Consider the following 18093-nt stretch of genomic DNA (forward strand, 5'->3'; position numbering starts at 1 on the left):
GAACTTGATTTCTTCCTTACTGACAAAAATATTTTCCTTCATTCTGATTCTGTTTTCAGTGGGTTGGGGTTGTGAGACAAAGACCCTGAAGAAAAGAATATTTTTCTCCTCTTCAGCTTCATTTGGATCTCTGTTCTGTTGGGCAGAGATGTTTTGATTAAATGCTTGTTAGGCACTTTCTCCCAAACTTTCACATTTCTTTCTTCCTTGAATTACTCCTTTCTTCCACTTTATCCCTCACAGAAATTTGATTATTCTCAGCACTATAGCCTGACACACTCATTGAACCCTACAGCAGTTACTCACCAAGCCTGGTAGAAAGCCATTCCCACTCAATTCTCTCACCCATCCCCACAGTTCTTGTGCAGCACCATGGACAGCTCAAGGGCATACTAGGCATTGCCTTGCTCTTTCACCAACGACTGATGGTGTATGTCGTTTTCACCACACTGTAAATACTTTTTGTTGTACTCCATCCCTGGACAACAGATCAGCTAGCTATTATCTCTGAATCATTCGGAGGTAAATTATGCTCAGCAAAGATTCCCATAGCCCCATTCCTTTAGCACCAGGGACTCAGGACTATTCAACTTCAAAGACAACTCAGTGATATTTTTCTGTTGTCCCAGATAGCTGAGGCTCAATCTCTGACTACTGGGCAGGAGCATGGATAATGTGGTCTCACCTTCATCACCAGAAACAGCTTATTGCACTTTCCCAGTGGCATCGCTACTTCAAATTCTATCTCTTCTCTGGATAGCTTACTCACATGTCCAGTTTCCCTGTTGCTCCAATCAGATGCCTAACAATTAAAAATTTCAGGGCAATGGACAGCTCAGATAGACACATATCAGTATCACCAACTATCTAAAATGCTGACACTTTAGGGACTGCTCTAAGTCTTCACTAATATGGCCACATCCCTCAAAACAGGGACAATTAATTCCATATTCCCATTAGCATAGAGACCCCAGCAATATCCCTAGTTAGTGCTAAAGCTAGCTAGGTTGCTCATTACACTAACTAAAGAGCCTAACCACACTCTCAGCACCATGCACAATACAGTTTCACTCAGATGTGCCAATCGCTTGGTTACTATTTCTCAGCACCAGCTTAGTCACATTCACAGCCCACCCATGAAATGTCCAACCACATTCTCAGTCCTAGTGACATCCTGATAATATGCTTGCTGTTCCACCAGGCATCCAAGTCATGGAAGCAGAACCTGAAGCAGCTTATTATCGTGGTTCTACTTTTTGGGTAGCCCACATAACTAGTTTAATCATGTTTGTAGTTACACCCATACCCAACCACTCTCTTTCAGCAAATCAAGCAATCTAGTCACATCCTTTCCACCCCATGGTACTGACTCATGCTCCCCCTGAATCCCCATGACTAAAACCATTCCGACCCCTAGAATAAGGCTTAGCACTTCTTAAAACTTCTCTTCCTGCTCTTCTATGACACTGACAGATTTTGTTCTTCTTCTTTCTGGCTATAGCATCTCTGTAATGTTCAACACCTCTTCACCCCCATAGACCTCCAGGTTTCAGCTCTCTCTGTTCTTCCACCTTGAAGAACAAATTTTATCCAAATCAGGGTGGATTTTAGGAACACCGGCCTTAAGTTGTTAGTGAACAGAAACCACATTTTTCCCCCAGTAACTTGGAATATGGTCAGTTTCTGCCCACCCTGGTCTCACAATCCAAGTACCAGTGCTTTCTCTTCCCTTTTTTCTAAAACTCAAAACCGCTATTCATTTAATAAATATCTGCCGAGTATTTACTAAATGCCAGACACTATGCTATGGCCTGGAGAATCAGTGCTGAACAGGATAAATGTGTTCCCTCACTGAGCTTACAATTTAGTGAGAGAAGTAGTAAAGCAAATAGCAATTACAAATCAGAGGTTTATAGAGAAAACACAGTGAGTTACAGCAGCACAAAATGGGAAGCCTAACAGAGACTTCATATGGGGTCGGAAATGGAGGAGTTATCTGAAAACCAACAGTAAAAGAATGAGAGGGGATTAATCAGGCAAAGCAAGGTGGGGGAGTAATTTCAGGCAAAGGAAATAGAACATGGAAAGGTCTTAAAATGAAAAAGAATGGGTCAGTCTCAAGGAGAAACTAATAAAAATGGTATGCCTGGTAAACAGTGCTGGAGAGGTAAGCACACAGTTTGGGTTATCCTGAGGGCTGTGGGGAGCTTTAGAAGGATTTTAAATAAGAATATAATATAACCAGATTTGCATTTTAGGAAGATCATTTGGTTACAGTTGGAGAATAGATGAAAAAGGACTAAAGGGGAAGCAAATATACATAGGGGGTCATTGGATGACAGTGATTTAACGACCAGTATGATGGAGAAACTAAAGAGACATGGAGAGAAGATACTAAGGAGATGGAATCAACAGCACTGGTTGTCTTATTGGATGTGGGAATGAAATAGAAAGGACATCATGATGATAGCTAGGTTATGGACAAGCACAGAAATAGGCTATTGGGGGCCATTCACAGAGGGAGAGAGTCTTAGAGGAGAGACAGGTACTAGAAAGGGGTGGAGAGATGGTAATAAGTACAGTTCGGGACATGTTGAGTTTGAGGTACCCAGTAGACATTCAAGTGGAGATGCCAAATTTGGGTCTGATCCCCATGGGCATAATAAGAGCTGGAGATAAAGACTCAGGAGTCATCTGCATATACATGAGAACTGAAGCCATGAGTATGGATGAGATGCTCTCAGGAGGTGGTGTCAGACAGACCTGGGATTGAGAGTACCTGTCCTGCCACTTATTAGCTATGTGATCTTGGGGAAGTTAATTTTGCCACTCTAGTTTCTCATTTATATATTAGAGATAAACCTCATAGGGTACAGTGATGGTTAATATGTTAATGCGTGCAAATTGCTTAATCCAGAATCTGGAATATAGTGAATCTCTGTAAATGTTATTATCAGTGCTATCGATGTTATTATTATTATCATTATGCAGAATTTTAAAAAGCATAATTTAGAGCCCCTAGAGTCATAGTCACATATGGGAGAAAGTGAGGAAAAGAAGATTGAGTGTGTCAGAGCAGTTGAGGAGAGACTGCGTTTCAAGAAGGAGGAAGTAGTCAAAATAACCAATAACCCCATCAAGATAAGAACTGAGTTCTCCCTGAATTTAGGCAGAAGAAGGTCTCTGCTGCCCTTGCAAGGAGGCATTTTAGTGAGGTAGTGGACACAGATGTTAAGCTGCTAAAACTGAAGAATGACCAGAGACAGTGAGTGGAAATGAGTCCTTTATGAAACTCAGCAGGGAATGGGAGGAGAGAAGAGGGAAGAACTGAATGGGCTATGTACTAAGTAAAAAATTTTAAAGTTGAAGGAGACTTGAGCATCTCTAAAGGCTGATAGGAGGGAACCAGCAGACAAATCAGGAAAGAGAAATGAGGTAGTGAGGGGATAAGATCCAAAACAGAAGGAAAAGATTGGCCTTAGCCAGAATGAGGAGTGATGTTCTCCCTGTTGTGACAGGAGGAGGGAAGATAGAAGGGTGTAGATTGCAGGTAAGTTGGAGGTTTGGGGGCATGAAGTTGAAGGAACTGTGTTTTCTTCGTGAGGTAGGCAATGTGGTCATTGTCTTACTGGAAGGGGAAATGGGGAATAGCAGTCAGGAAAGACAAACAGTATTTGAAATATCAGACTAGAAGAAACTGCTGCCTAGCGAAACCATATGATTCCTAAGTGGCATTGTTGTTCCTCATCACCCCTCAACAGTACAGATTCAGAGAAACCTGAGTTAGACTCATTTAGACTGACCTAGGCTGGGTATTTAGGATAAGGACAAGGGAGTGGTCAAAATGGTGGACCACAGGATCTGATCTGGATATGGAAAGAAGTGTTCAGCCACGGACAAAGAGAAAGCAGCCTGGGGAGTCCAAATGGAGTTCAGAGAGGGGGAGAAGCATTGAAAATGTCAATTAAAAAAAGGTTGTGATCAGAAAGTAGGAGGAGACCCAAGATAAAGTAGATCATGTACCAACGTCTTTGATGAATGCAGGAGAGTGCCTGCTACTCCGTGGTCATGGAAATGAAGAGAGAGGGCAGTATGGCTGGATCTGGTGGGGGGCAGGGGGTACAAAAATGATGAAGGAACAAAGACTAGAAGCTCATAGACAGCATAGATACCACCCTGAGGTACGTGGAGTAAGATGAACTGACCAGCCTCCCTCGAGAATGCTGCAGGGCAGTGGGGTCCTGGGGGAGCTCAGTGTGAGTTAAGAAAGGAACTGAAGAGGTGGGGGGTCGGGGGGGAAGAGTTCTAGCAAGCAAGGTGGGAGGGAGAGAGCCAGTGGGCAGGCTGTTACCTCTCTGTGGTTATGTCCACTCTCATAAGAGTATAAATTCTTCCTGAAGAAGAATGAGAAGATGGAATTCCCCTCTGGGTCTCTGGAAACTACCAACTTCCATCGATTCACCCCAGAGTCTCTGGTGGAGATTGAAAAACGAATTGCTGCTAAGCAGGAGGCAAAGAAAACCAAAGAGAAGTCCAAGAAACAGAAGGACCAGGAAGAGAAGACTCGGCCCCAGCTTGACTTGAAAGCGTGTAACCAGCTGCCCAAGTTCTATGGCGAGCTCCCAGCAGAGCTGGTCGGGGAGCCACTGGAGGATCTGGACCCCTTCTACAGCACACACCGGGTAAGGGCTACTGGCCGGAATGGCCATTCTCAGCTCTGGGAGAGGAAACCTCTGTCCCACCCAGCCCAGGATTCCTCCTGCACCATGGGTGATGTGGCTGTCAGCTGGACTCAGTTAGTGAAAAATATATTTAATTCACCTCCTCAATACTCTCTTTGAATCTCTATGGTGTTTACGGTGGAGGTTAATTAAATCCAAATCCTCAAAAGCAGTGACAACTGCTGTGGAGTTTTCAGAGGAAGTTGGCTATTCCCTTGGATGAGTTCTGGCCTCAGATCTCCAGAGGTGTTGGCTTTCTATGCAAGTGGGGAGCAGAAATCTTGAGGCTGGGATTGAGAGTACCTGTCCTGCCACGTAGCATAGGGAAGGGGAACCGAAATCAGGATGATTTAAACCAGTGGTCCTCAAAGTATGATCTCAAAACCCCTGGGGTTCCCAAAACCCTTTTAGTGGGTTCAGGAGTTCAAAACTATTTCTTAGTAATACTTAGATGTCATTTGTCTTTTTTACTCACATTCTTTTGTGAACATACAGTAGTTAACATAGAGGCTATTGATGGAGGATCACATCTGTCTAACAGCTACTGGAATGTATGCTTGTATACGCCTGTGTTTTAAAAGGTCCTATCTTTTTAAATTTCTAATATTATATATATATATATATATATACACACACACACACACACATATGTACAAACATATATATACACGCATATATACACACATATATATACATACACACACACATGGTATAAGCAAAAAGGTATAAACATTAACAAGAGATCATTAAGGTCCTCAGTAATTTTCAAGAGTACAAAAGGGTCCTAAAATCAAAGTTTGAGAACCACCAGTTTAAACAGTTTCATGACAATTACCCTGTTTGTATTTTATCTTGGATGTTCTATACAGCTGAAAAAGTGGTGTGTGCATGTTTGGGGGTTGGGAGGGGCAGGAATCAGCCATCTCAAATATGGTTTGTAGAGAAAATAAAAAAGGCACTGAAATGACTTTCTCCTCTCACCTGCCAAGAGCTGTTATCCCCCAAAATGCTCAGAGGAGGGAACCAGTAGAGGGTTTAAAAGGGGAGACCTAGGAGGTGGAGAACAGAAGGACCATCACAGACCAGGGATGATCCACTAATCAGAAGAGGAATTAAATGCAACCAGAACTTCACCCCCCTGCTGCCAGAATCCTCTCCCTGGGCATGATGCATCTCACCAACCCTGGGTCAGCTGCCTGTTCACTGGGCAATCTCAGAGGCCCATCTTGATGCAGTCAGCCGCAGGGCCTGGGGTCTTGCTAGAAGGGTGACGATATGGCTTTTAGCCCCTGATCCTCCCTTACTCTCTGCCCCTCCATTTGCCTCTCATTGACCCGTGGTTCCCAGAGCCCTACTTGCTCCTGAGCCTGAGATGATCTCACTTATGCTCAAACCCATGGCTGGAGGAGGATGCATGTTTCTCACTGGAGATCCACCCTCTGTTGTGGTTTTTTTTTTTTTTTAACATCTTTATTGGATTATAATTGCTTTACAATGTTGTGTTAGTTTCTGCTGTACACAAAGTGAATCAGCTTTATGTTGTGTTTTGTTTTAGACATTTATGGTGCTGAACAAAGGGAGGACCATTTCCCGGTTTAGTGCCACTCGGGCCCTGTGGTTATTCAGTCCTTTCAACCTGATCAGAAGAACAGCCATCAAAGTGTCTGTCCACTCATATCCTTTGCACAGTTGCTCCTTCCACATGTTAGAATCAAGCGGTGCCCACTGTGTCACGTACCTTCTTTGGGGGTTAACAATAGAGCCTTCCTCCAACTGAATCCTAAAACAATGAGATCATCAGATTGAAAAAAAGTTTGTGTTTTTAGTGTGTTCAACACCCAAAAGCAGTCTCAAGACAGAGGAGGTGTTCATGCAACCCACACCTGGTCTGGGATTCAACTAGACCAGTCTGGACACATGTGTGGATGCACAAGTTGAAAAGGGGAGATTACTGATACACCCAGGTACATTCTCATCATATGTGGCCTGTTCTTCCCACAACATAATAACCAGTAAGAGGGTCCCTAGGCTTCTTTGGGCAGATATGATAGGTGTGGGTTGATATTCTGTGTCCTAGCCATGCTGGAGAGTGATTGCTTATTTGGCAAAAAATCAACTCTTGAGAAGGCAAAGAGAACAGACTGCAACGGGCAGAGCGAAGATTGTCTAAATGGGACCCCACTGGTCATGGGGTACTGCCTACAGCACACTACCCCCAAACTACTGGCAGGTTAAAAATGTCAGTAGTCTGAGGTTCATGCCATTGAGGAACGTAGTAATGGTTAGAAATACGTTGGTCAAATGTCTGTATTAAATTAATTGCTTTATGTATGTAGCTTCAGAAGCTGCCTCAACCTTTTCTCTTCTTTTTTTTCAAGACAAGCCAAACTAGGACAAACAAGAGACTTTGGCTTGGTTTCCAAGGATCTTCCCTAGCGACTGTCCAAATTGGAAGTTCCTAATAACAAATTCAGCCTTGGTTTCTCGGAGGTTGATTTGCAAGACCAGCCTTGCCTCGGCTGCCTGTCAGATGGTAGCCAGCCTCTTAGCGGTTGTCTAGTAAAAGGGCTCTTGCCTCGCACTCTGGGGTAGATTGTTGGATTGCTGGACAGCACTCAGTGACCTGGTAGCTCACTACATTACATTTTCCCTTTACATGTTTTACCTTTATGGCCAACCAGTGGGAATCATATTTTCTTAATTCAATCTCGGCTTTCCTAATGCTGTAGAAGAGTATTTAATAATAATAATAGGGGCTTCCTTGGTGGCGCAGTGGTTGAGAGTCCACCTGCCGATGCAGGGAACATGGGTTCATGCCCCGGTCCAGGAAGATCCCACATGCCGCGGAGTGGCTGGCCCCATTGGCCATGGCCACTGAGCCTGCGCGTCCGGAGCCTGTGCTCCACAATGGGAGAGGCCACAACAGTGAGAGGCCCGCGTACTGAAAAAAAAAAAAAAAAAGTCTCCTATTTGCTAAATACCTCCTAAGCATCAACACTGTCATAGGTACAGAAACCCTTGAAGAAGGGATTAGCACCTCCATCCTACATGTTACTGTTACTCAGAGGCATGAAATTAATTGCCCAAGGTCACACAGCTAGTTAAAAGGTCCAGCCTGCGTCCTGCTTAGGGCAGTATCAGCAATAAGGAAGTAGGCAGTTAATGGAAATGAATTAGGGTAATTTTTTCTCTAAGTATGTCATCTCTACATAGTTTTTTTTTTTAATATACAATTACATAAAAATTACAAATAAAGAAAAACAGAAAATATACAAACTCCTTTTCATCCATCCTGGTTGAATTACATCTAGTTAAGTAAGAAACAACTAATTAGAAATAAAACCCCTTTAAAGAACCAAGTAACCAGTAAATATTCCTTTTATCTTGAGATTTGATGAATAAATAATTGCTGGGTGGAGTCACAGCTGGACAGAAAAGCTGTTAAGGGTCTCCTTCCCACAAAAGTCTGAATTTATATATTTAAATCTCATGAACTTTGTAGCTCCAGCCCCCCACATATTATTCAAGGTATGGAACTCTCAATCTCCTATTATTAATATTTCACCAAAATTATAATTCTAATCAAATTTGCTCTGAATGTTTTCACAAGTAATATTATCAGAATATATCATAATTCTTTAAAGGTTTGTGGAGTTGGAGATATGATTTTAATTTAATCCTTGGGTTAACATTTCCCCCCAACCTGAACACATTTCTTAATTTAATTGCAAGTCAACAGGAAAATGTGGTTTAATTAGTAGAATTTCCCTTTTCAAAATAGATGGGTTCCTAAGTAACTGTAAAACAGGGCACATTAAAGGCATTTACAGAAAACTAAAATAGATTTAGATACTTCTGCTCAAATTGAAATTATGAAAGATGAGTGGTTCACTCTGTAGGTCAAGCTTATATCTTCAGGCGTTTTCTTTAGGAAGTAATTGTTAGGAATTCAGAAAAATGTCCAATCGGGGAAATCTATCTTTGGACTTCGCCACCAACATTTCTGCCCCATCTATTTACCCTCTTCCACTCACCTTACTTTTCAGTGTCTCTATCCCCTTCTTGTAATGCATTTGCCCTCAACCTCTCCTTTAAGATTCTCCCCTCTTGCTATTCAGAGTTCTCCTCAACAGCCTAATCCTGTTTGGGATCTTCTCCTTGAGCTGGCATTTTACTCCCCTGTGCCTGCCTCCATTCCTAACCAGATGTCCATTTCCTCAGTGTGCCTGATCTCAGCTAAATTGGAAAAACAATCTGACGAACCTGATTGCCATGAAAGCGTGTAGCCCTCCCCTTATCTCTAACTTCCTAGGAGTACAGTAGTTCCCCCTTATCCATGGGAGATACGTTCCAAAACCCCCAGTGGATGCCTGAAACCACAGACAGTACTGAACCTTATATGTTTTTCCCTATACTTACCTACCTATGAAAAAATTTGATTTATAAATTAAGCAAGAGATTAAATTAGGTATGAGATTAACAGCAACAATAATAAAATAGAACAATTATAACAAAATACTGTAATGAAAGTTAGGTGAATGTGGTCTCTCTCTTTTTCTTTTCTTTTTTTTTTTGTGGTACACGGGCCTCTCACTGTTGTGGCCTCCCCCCTTGCGGAGCACAGGCTCCGCATGCGCAGGCTCCGGATGCGCAGGCTCAGTGGCCATGGCTCACGGGCCTAGCGGCTCCGCGGCATGTGGAATCTTCCCGGACCGGGGCACGAACCCGTGTCCCCTGCATCGACAGGCAGACTCTCAACCACTGCGCCACCAGGGAAGCCCTGGTCTCTCTCTTTATTGTACTGTATTCACTCTTCTTCTTCTTGTGATGATGTGACATGGTAAAATGCCCACGTGATGAGATGAAGTGAGGCAAATGATGTAGCCATTGTGACAGGACATTAGGCTACTATTGACCTCCTGATGATAAGTCAGAGGGAGGAGCATGTGCTTTGGGTGACCCCAGATCATGGAGCCATGATGATGTCGATGGTTGGGTGTCAGAAGCAAACAATGTTGATGGTTGGGGATCCCTGGTGGGAGGGAGTGGGAAGGCTGAAATGTCATCACATTAACTCAGAATGGTGGATAATTTAAAGCTTATTTTCAGACCACGATTGACCACAGGTAACTGAAACTGCAGAAAATGAAACCATGGATAAGGGAGGCGCTATTGCATTCTCCTTGTCTTTTAGGAAAAAAGAGACATTTGCAGGATGAAATTTCAGGCCATATTGTATAGTGAAATACAGGTGTCAGGGCAGAAGGACATTTTGGAAAAGGGATTCTGTTTCTTTTCATCTTGCTCAGGGTTCTATTTTCAGACAATCTGAGTCCACATCTCAGCGCCATGGTTGACTAGCTATATGACCTTGGAAAAATATTTAAGCTTTGTCAGCCTGTTTGCTTAGCTCCAAAGTGTAGGTAATAATATCCACCTGTAGGTTAGTTGTATTAGAAATAATGTGGACGAAGTATTCAGCCGAGGGTAGGCACTCAGTGTCAGCTGTTATTATGTGACAAGAACATAAAGTTGATCCTAGCTAAAGAGTTATGGATTTAATCAATTCAGCGTCAAGGTGATCAGAAGTGACCTCAGGAAAACGTGGTGACTCTCAGCTTTTCCTTAACACAGGCCTCTCAGGTGGTTCAGTTTATTTATAACCATCACTATTTTGGTCAATTGTGTGGGCATGACCCAAACCGAACTTCCAGAGAGAATGGAGTGAGTAGATTTGCTGTAATTCTTGTGCCTTTCCTTTCTGTCCTCTCCTTCTGTTCCTTCACTGGGCGACTTTTTTCTCTTATTCATCCTGCTTGGTCTCATTTGGGTAATGTGGAATCCTATTGCCTGTCTGACTTTGCAATGCTTAGATATCTTCTCTGTGGACTTTGTTTCATAAACACACATATGATATTCAGCTTCAAAGAGCTATAGATGAGTGGTTCTCAACCTTGGCTGCCCATTGGAATCCCCTGGGGAGATTTAAAAAATATTAATGCCTGGGTCCCAGCCCCAGAGTGTCTGATTTCATTGGTCTGGGGTGGCCAGGGCAGATGAACCCCCTGCCTCCCCGCCCTCACCTGTTAGGTGCACACCTGAATGCAGTTGAGGGAAGTCCTACTCAGAAAGAGAAAGAGATGCAGAACCAAGAACAAATGGTTCTTGAACATATTCAGAAAATAACCCATGAATGAAGCTGTTGGCTGTATACCTCAAAGTGACCGTAAAATTCCTGAGATTATTCTATCTCCCTGGGTTAATGATAGAATCTCTGTAGTTTCAGACTGTGAGGCCTTTCCAAAAACATTCTTCACCAAACCATCTGGGAAGGTTGCCCCCTGCCCAGCTCAAGCAGGGCATATTTTTGGTATAATAACAGGAGCTTTGTAGAGCTTTCTCTTTTTCCAACTTTGTAATTTTTGTCTTTTGCTGACTGTAAATTAATACATGCCACAATAGAAAATATGTTCTATTTCTATTAATAAAGAAGAAAAATAAAGTGGTCATATTAATTGATGCTGAAAAGTCATTTGATAAAGTTTGATATCTGTTTATGATTAAAAACTCTTAGAAAAGTAGAAGTAGAAGGGAACTGCTGTACTCTGATAAACGGTAACCACTTTAAAGAAAGGAGTAAACATCATACTTAATTGTGAAACACAGCAAGCTTTCTCTTTGACATCAGAAGGAAAAAAAGCAAAGATCTCTGTTACATCAGTTGTATTCAGCTTTGTAAAGGAGATCCTAGCCAGTGTAGTAAAGCAAGGAAGAGAAATAAAAGGTATAAGAATAAGAAAAGAAATATGTATAAAATAGATAACTAATAAGAACCTGCTGTATAAAAAAATAAAATTCAAAGAAAAAATAAGAACTACCAAAGATGCCATGATTTATGGATAATATAATTATGTACATAAAATAGCCAATGTAATCTAGAGGTAAACCATTAAAATTAATAAGAGAGTATAGAAAAGTAGCTAGGTACAAATTAATATACATAAATCAATTGTATATATATACTAGCAACAAACAGAAAATAAAATAGTTTTTAAGAATACCATTTACACTGGCAGTTAAAAATATCAAGTTTCTAGAGATAAGACTATCAAAGTATGAGTAAAATCCCTAAAAAGAAAATTATAAAAATATTTAGTAATATTACAGAAACCCCCAAAATGGAGAGATATATTGTATTCTTAGATTCAAAGTCACAATATTGTACGGCTCCCCAAAATGACTAATAAATTTAACGTGATTCCAATCAAAATCCCAACAGGCTTTTTTTTTTTTTTTTTTTATTTTTTCCGGTTCGCGGGGCCTCTTCTTTTTTTGTCTCTCCCCTTTCGGAGCACAGGCTCCGGACGCGCAGGCTCAGCGGCCATGGCTCACGGGCCCAGCCGCTCTGCGGCATGTGGGATCTTCCCGGACCGGGGCACGAACCCGTGTCCCCTGCATCGGCAGGCGGACTCTCAACCACTGCGCCACTAGCGAAGCTCCCAACAGGCTTTTTTTAATATAACTTGACAAACTGACTCTAAGATTTATATGAAAATTCAAAGAGCCAATTATAGCCAAGACACTTTTGAGACAGAAAAACAAGGTAGGAGAAAATAATGTGCTCTACTGGATATCAAGATTTACTATAAGCTCTAATGATTGAAACAGTATGCCATTAGTATAAGATTAGTCAGACCAGTGGAACAGAATAGTTGGCCCATAAACAGGCCAATGCACATACAAACCTTGAATTGCTGACAAAAGTGGCACTGCAAAACAGCAGGGAAAGGGCAGTCTTCAGTAAATGATGCTGAAGAATTAGGAATCCCAACAGAAAAATTACATTGAACATCCAATTTTACACCAAACACAAAAATCAGTTCTAGGTGGATTAAGATCTAAATTTCTTCGTGAAAGACAAAGACATCAAGCTTTTTGAAGGTTTAAAAACAAAAGAAAACTGGCCTTCCCTGGTGGTGCAGTGGTTGAGAGTCCGCCTGCCGATGCAGGGGACACGGGTTCGTGCCCCGGTCTGGGAAGATCCCACATATCGCAGAGCGGCTGGACCCGTGAGCCATGGCCGCTGAGCCTGCGCGTCTGGAGCACAACGGGAGAGGCCACAACAGTGAGAGGCCCACATACCGAAAAAAAAACTAAAATAACTAAAAAAACAAACAACAAAAACCACAGAGAAGTCTCATGACCTCAGGTTAGGGAAAGATTTATTACATATGGTATAAGAAGCACTAACCACAGAGGAAAACACTGATACATTTTAGGATGTTAAAATTAAGAATTTCTGTTCATCAGAAGACAACTTTATGAGAGTGAAAAAGTAAGCCTACTGAGTAGAAGACATTTGCAACACATATACCTCAAAAGTGTTTACATCCAGAATAATGAGCCCCTACAAATCGATTAGAAATGTGTCAGAGCAACCAACTGGAAAATGAGCAAAAAATTAAATAGATATTTCATAAAAGTAGAAATCCAAATAGTCAATAAACATATGAAAATATTCTTAACTTTTTTCTTAATCAAGGAGATGTGAATAAAATCATACTGAGACATTACTATACCCTCATCAGATGAGGAAAATTCTAAATTGTGACAGTACCAAATATTGAGAAAGATATGGAGCAACAGAAACTCATATCTTGCTGGTGGGGATGTAAATTTGTACAACCTCTTTGGAAAGCAGTGAATATTATCAAATAAAGGTGAAAACACACATACACTGTGATCTTTTAATTATACTGTTAGGTACATACACTCAACAGAAATATGTACTTATGGGCACCAGGATACAGCTGCAAAAAGTTCATGAACGTTCCACATAAAAGTCAAAAATTGGAAACAACCAAAATGTCCATACATTTTTGAGTATATTAAATATCTGTTATATTCTTAAAGGGGGATAATGTATAGCAATGAACATGAATAAACTATACCTCCACACAACACCAAGAATGAGTCTTAGGAACATAATATTGAACAAAAAAAGCCAGACACAAAAGATTACAAAAATACAATTCCATTTATATGAAAATTCAAAAACAAGAAAACTTAACTATTTTTGTTTAGGAATGCATACTCAGGAGGTAAAAATATAAATTAAAAAAGCAAGAAAAAAATATCAAAACTTAGGATAGTAGTAACCTCTAGGGCAGGAGGTTATGGGTGTTCAAAATGTTCCATTTTGTGACATGACTAGTTGTCACACAGCTGCTCTGGACTGAATAGTGTCCCCCCAAGTTCATGTGTTGAAGCCCTAATTGCCCCCCATGTGACTGTACAGGAGAAGGGGCCTTTAAGGAAGTGATAAAGGTTAAATAAGGTCATAAGGGCAGAGCTGTGACCCAGTAGACCTGATACCTTTATAAGAGAGGAGTGGACACCAGAACTCTCTCTCTACCATGTGAGGACACAGCCAGAAATAGCCATTAGCAAGCCAGGAAGAGGGCTCTCACCAGAACCTGACCACACTGGCACCAGCCCCTACAACTGTGAGAAAATAAATATTTGTTGTTTAACTACTCAATCTGTGGTATTTTGTTATGGCAGCCTAAGCTGACTAATACACAAGCATTCATTTTACAACTAATTTTTGTTTCATGTGCATTTTCATTATGTATGTTACATATCATAATGAAAAGCTTCAAAACAAAATAAATTTAAAATAAATGGCCATTGCATTAAATACAGAATACTGAAAAATATGTCAGAAGATAGTAACTATGTAGATAAATTGCTGTTAGAATTGTAGTTTATTATCTCTCTCTCTCTCTCTATATATATATATACACACACACACACACATATATATATTAAGATGATATAGCATGTAAAATTTCTATCCTTTTAAACTTCTAATGCAAAGCATTTTCTATCAAAAGTAAGAGTTATTTGGGGATTCTGGTTAAATATGGAAAATAGTATGAATATGTTTTACCCCAACCCTCTCAAAATGCCAATGAAATGACAGCATGGGAATAAGAACAGTATAAATATACAAGAACAAAGAGAAGTAGAAAGGAAAGCACAGAGGACAAAAGATGTCAAAATAATCTCAGAAGACCGAAAGTGGGTGGAGGACGGTAAATGACTCAGCAGATGAGGGCTTGTTAAATGACAGTGCCTGCAGAGGGGGATAAAAATGGGGATCAAGTCATTTTACCCCCTAAAACTCCAGAGGCCCTGAAAATGTTGACATGGTACAAATAGCAAAAACTGGGACTAGAAAGAGGGAAGAACATGGGAGCAGAGGATGTTCACTTATTGTCACTTCTATAGTAGCAAGAAATTAAAGAGCACTCTTTAAAGTTGATACATCAAGGAATGAAAAATAATTACATTTAACAGTACAAAGGTAAGCAGGAAAAAGATATTATTAATACAGTCAGATGATGGATAAAACAGAGGGAAAAGGAAAGAGAATTAATGGAAATCGGAGATATTATTTAAAGAGATAGCATAGTAAAGGCAATGTATTACATAGTTTTGATTATAAATGTATATTTTAAGGCAACTACCAGAACTAAAATAAAAACTCTTCTAAATTCAGAATCATACAGAAAAAACTAAAGCAAATAAAAAATATCAGGCAATGAAATATTTTAAAAACTATTAAAAACATAACACAAGGACTTCCCTGGTGGCACAGTGGTTAAGAATATGCCTGCCAATGCAGGAGACACAGGTTCGAACCCTCATCTGGGAAGATCCGACATGACACGGAGCAACTATAAGCTTGTGCGCCACAACTACTGAGCCTGCGCTCTAGAACCCGTGAGCCACAATTACTGAAGCCCACTCGCCTAGAGCCCGTGCTCCGCAACAAGAGAAGCCACCACAATGAGAAGCCCTCGCACCGCAACGAAGAGTAGCTCCCACTCGCCACAACTAGAGAAAGCCTGCGCGCAGCAATGAAGACCCAATGAAGCCAAAAATAAATAAATAAAAAACATAACACAAAGTAATATAAACAAAGATCAAATAAATCTATCATGTCAATAAATATAAATGGATTTTACTCATCTGTTTAAAAAAAAAGTCATGTTATATAACAAAGCAGTATTGAACTCTACGTTGACTAAAAAATATAGCACTCAAAGTGATACAGAAAGGTCAAAATTAAAGAATGGGCAAAGATATAGGCAAAGGCAAACAGAGCAGGAGGCATGATCTTAACATCAGAGAAGGTAGAATTTAGGCCAAGAATTATTAAACAGGACAAAAATGACACTTTGTAATGCTAAATAATCCATAAAGAGTAATGTATATATTTGCAACAAATAATGTGGCAACAATGTTTATAAACCAAAAATTATATACAAGACAAGAATAAAATAGACAAAAATAGACAAGAATATTGTAGGGATAGGGAAGTGTAATTAATTTCTTTCAGCCCTATGACAGATCAAATGTATAAAACAGTATGTAAAGATACAGATAACTGGAGTAACATAGTGAGATAGATCTAATTAATATCTTTCAAACTATATTCTCTGAAAAATAACTATACAAATTGACCGATATTAAACAACAAAACCTTAACAAGATCCAAAAAGTAAAATAATAAAGAAAATATTCTCTGATCACACTACAATAAAATGAGAAAATAATAACAAAATTAGAAAAAAAAAAGAGACCTTCCTACTTGATAATTTTTAAAACCTCTTTTAGAGAACTCTTAGATGGGAAAAAAAAAACCAAACTAAAATTATAAAATTTCTAGGGAAGAAAAAAATTTTTAAAAACACTATGTATGTATGTATCCATTTCATATATATTTTACTGCTATCTAACATTCCATAATATATTGTCCTGTATTTCCTTCTAAAAGTCATATTTCCTTCTACATTTAGATAATTCATCCTCCCAGACTTTTGAGTGTATGTGTATGATATGTGATAGGCTTCTCATATTTTTCCATAAAGATTATTCCAACACCAATTTTAATAGATTATCATTTCTCTAGTGATTCCTTCTACTACCTCTGTCATGCACCAGATTCCCATGCATACTCAAGTCTGTTTTCCTAGTAAGCTATTTGTCACTCCTGAGTCAACACCATACAATCTAAAAGCTTTATAATAAGATTTGACCTGGTTGATCATAGCACCCCTCCTTATTTGTCTTCTTTAAAATTATCTTGGTTCTTCCTGTTTCTTTACTTTTCCATATCAATTTAAGGGTCAGATTTTCAAGTTCTTTTCTTACAACTCTGTTGAAACTTTGATTGCAAATGCACTGAATTTATCTATTACCACAGGAAGAACTGCCACAATGACATATATAATTGTATCTCCTAATATATATATGCCTTCTTTTATATTCGTCCATAATATTTGACATCTTCTATAAAGTTCTTACATATCCTATCTCTAGGTACATTATATATCATTTTGCTTGCCCTTTTGAATATTTATTTTTATTGATAAAATAAATTAATGTTATTAAATTTCTGTACATTGGTTTTGCATTCAGCAACCTTGCAGAACTCTTCTAATAATTCCTATTTGAACAAGTATATCATCTGCAAATAATGATGAACTTGTTTCTTCCTTTATGATTCTTATACCACTTGTTTATTTTTCCTTTTTTATTGAACTGGCCAGGACTTTCATCACAATGCTGAATTGAAGCTATAATAGTGAGCATATTTCTTTTGTTCTTGATTCTAAATAATATGCATGTAGTATTTCACTATTATCATGATAACTATGGGATTCTCATAATTACTCTTTATCAAGTCATGGGATTTTCTTTTCACTTCTGGTTTAAGAGTTTCATTTTGAATGAGTGTTGGTTTCTATCAATATTTCTATATCTATTAAGATTATCAAATAGTCTTTTATCTGTTAATATAGTAGTTTACATTAATAAATTTGCTAATCTCTTTTAATGGTTCTAGCTTAATCAATGCTAGATTCAGTTTGCCAGCACTTCATTTGACCTATCTTGGTGAATGAGGCTGACTTATAATCTTCTCTCATAAGCTGTCCCTTTGGGTTGCTTTTCCATCTCCCTGCCTCACTGTCTTCTTTCTCTCTTGTCCCTGAGAACTCCAAATTCTCACTCTGTTCTGCAGAGCAATTCAGCTCTCTATCCCCTACAGCCTTTCTCAATAAGTAATAGAAGGATCTCTACTGGTCACTAGAAGGCTCTCAGTAGCCTCTAAAAAATGTGACAGATTCAGAAGAAAAAGCAATGCAATCATTTTATGCACAGATAAGTTAAAAATCTGAAATGTAAGATTATTTGTAATTTACATAGAATTTCTGACTTTTCGTGTTCTTTAGAGCAGTGTATGAACTTCAAGGACTGATAGTTCATACTGGTTAACATGGAATTAATCATGGGTACTTTA

General features: G+C 39.5%; 1 protein-coding gene across 1 annotated transcript in view; it reads left to right on the forward strand.

Annotated features, from left to right (window-relative positions):
- The first annotated feature begins 4412 nt into the window (after positions 1 to 4412).
- SCN10A (sodium voltage-gated channel alpha subunit 10) overlaps positions 4413 to 18093 on the forward strand; it is a 77809-nt gene continuing 64128 nt past the window's right edge. Inside the window, 3 exon segments of the mRNA XM_027097140.1 lie at positions 4413 to 4682; positions 6277 to 6404; positions 10365 to 10445. Of these exon segments, the coding sequence (XP_026952941.1) occupies positions 4413 to 4682; positions 6277 to 6404; positions 10365 to 10445 (479 nt within the window).

This window comes from Aethalodelphis obliquidens, unplaced genomic scaffold (genome assembly GCF_003676395.1).
Source record: "Aethalodelphis obliquidens isolate GAN/ISIS:26980383/991018 unplaced genomic scaffold, ASM367639v1 scaffold112, whole genome shotgun sequence".
NCBI lineage: Eukaryota > Metazoa > Chordata > Mammalia > Artiodactyla > Delphinidae > Aethalodelphis > Aethalodelphis obliquidens.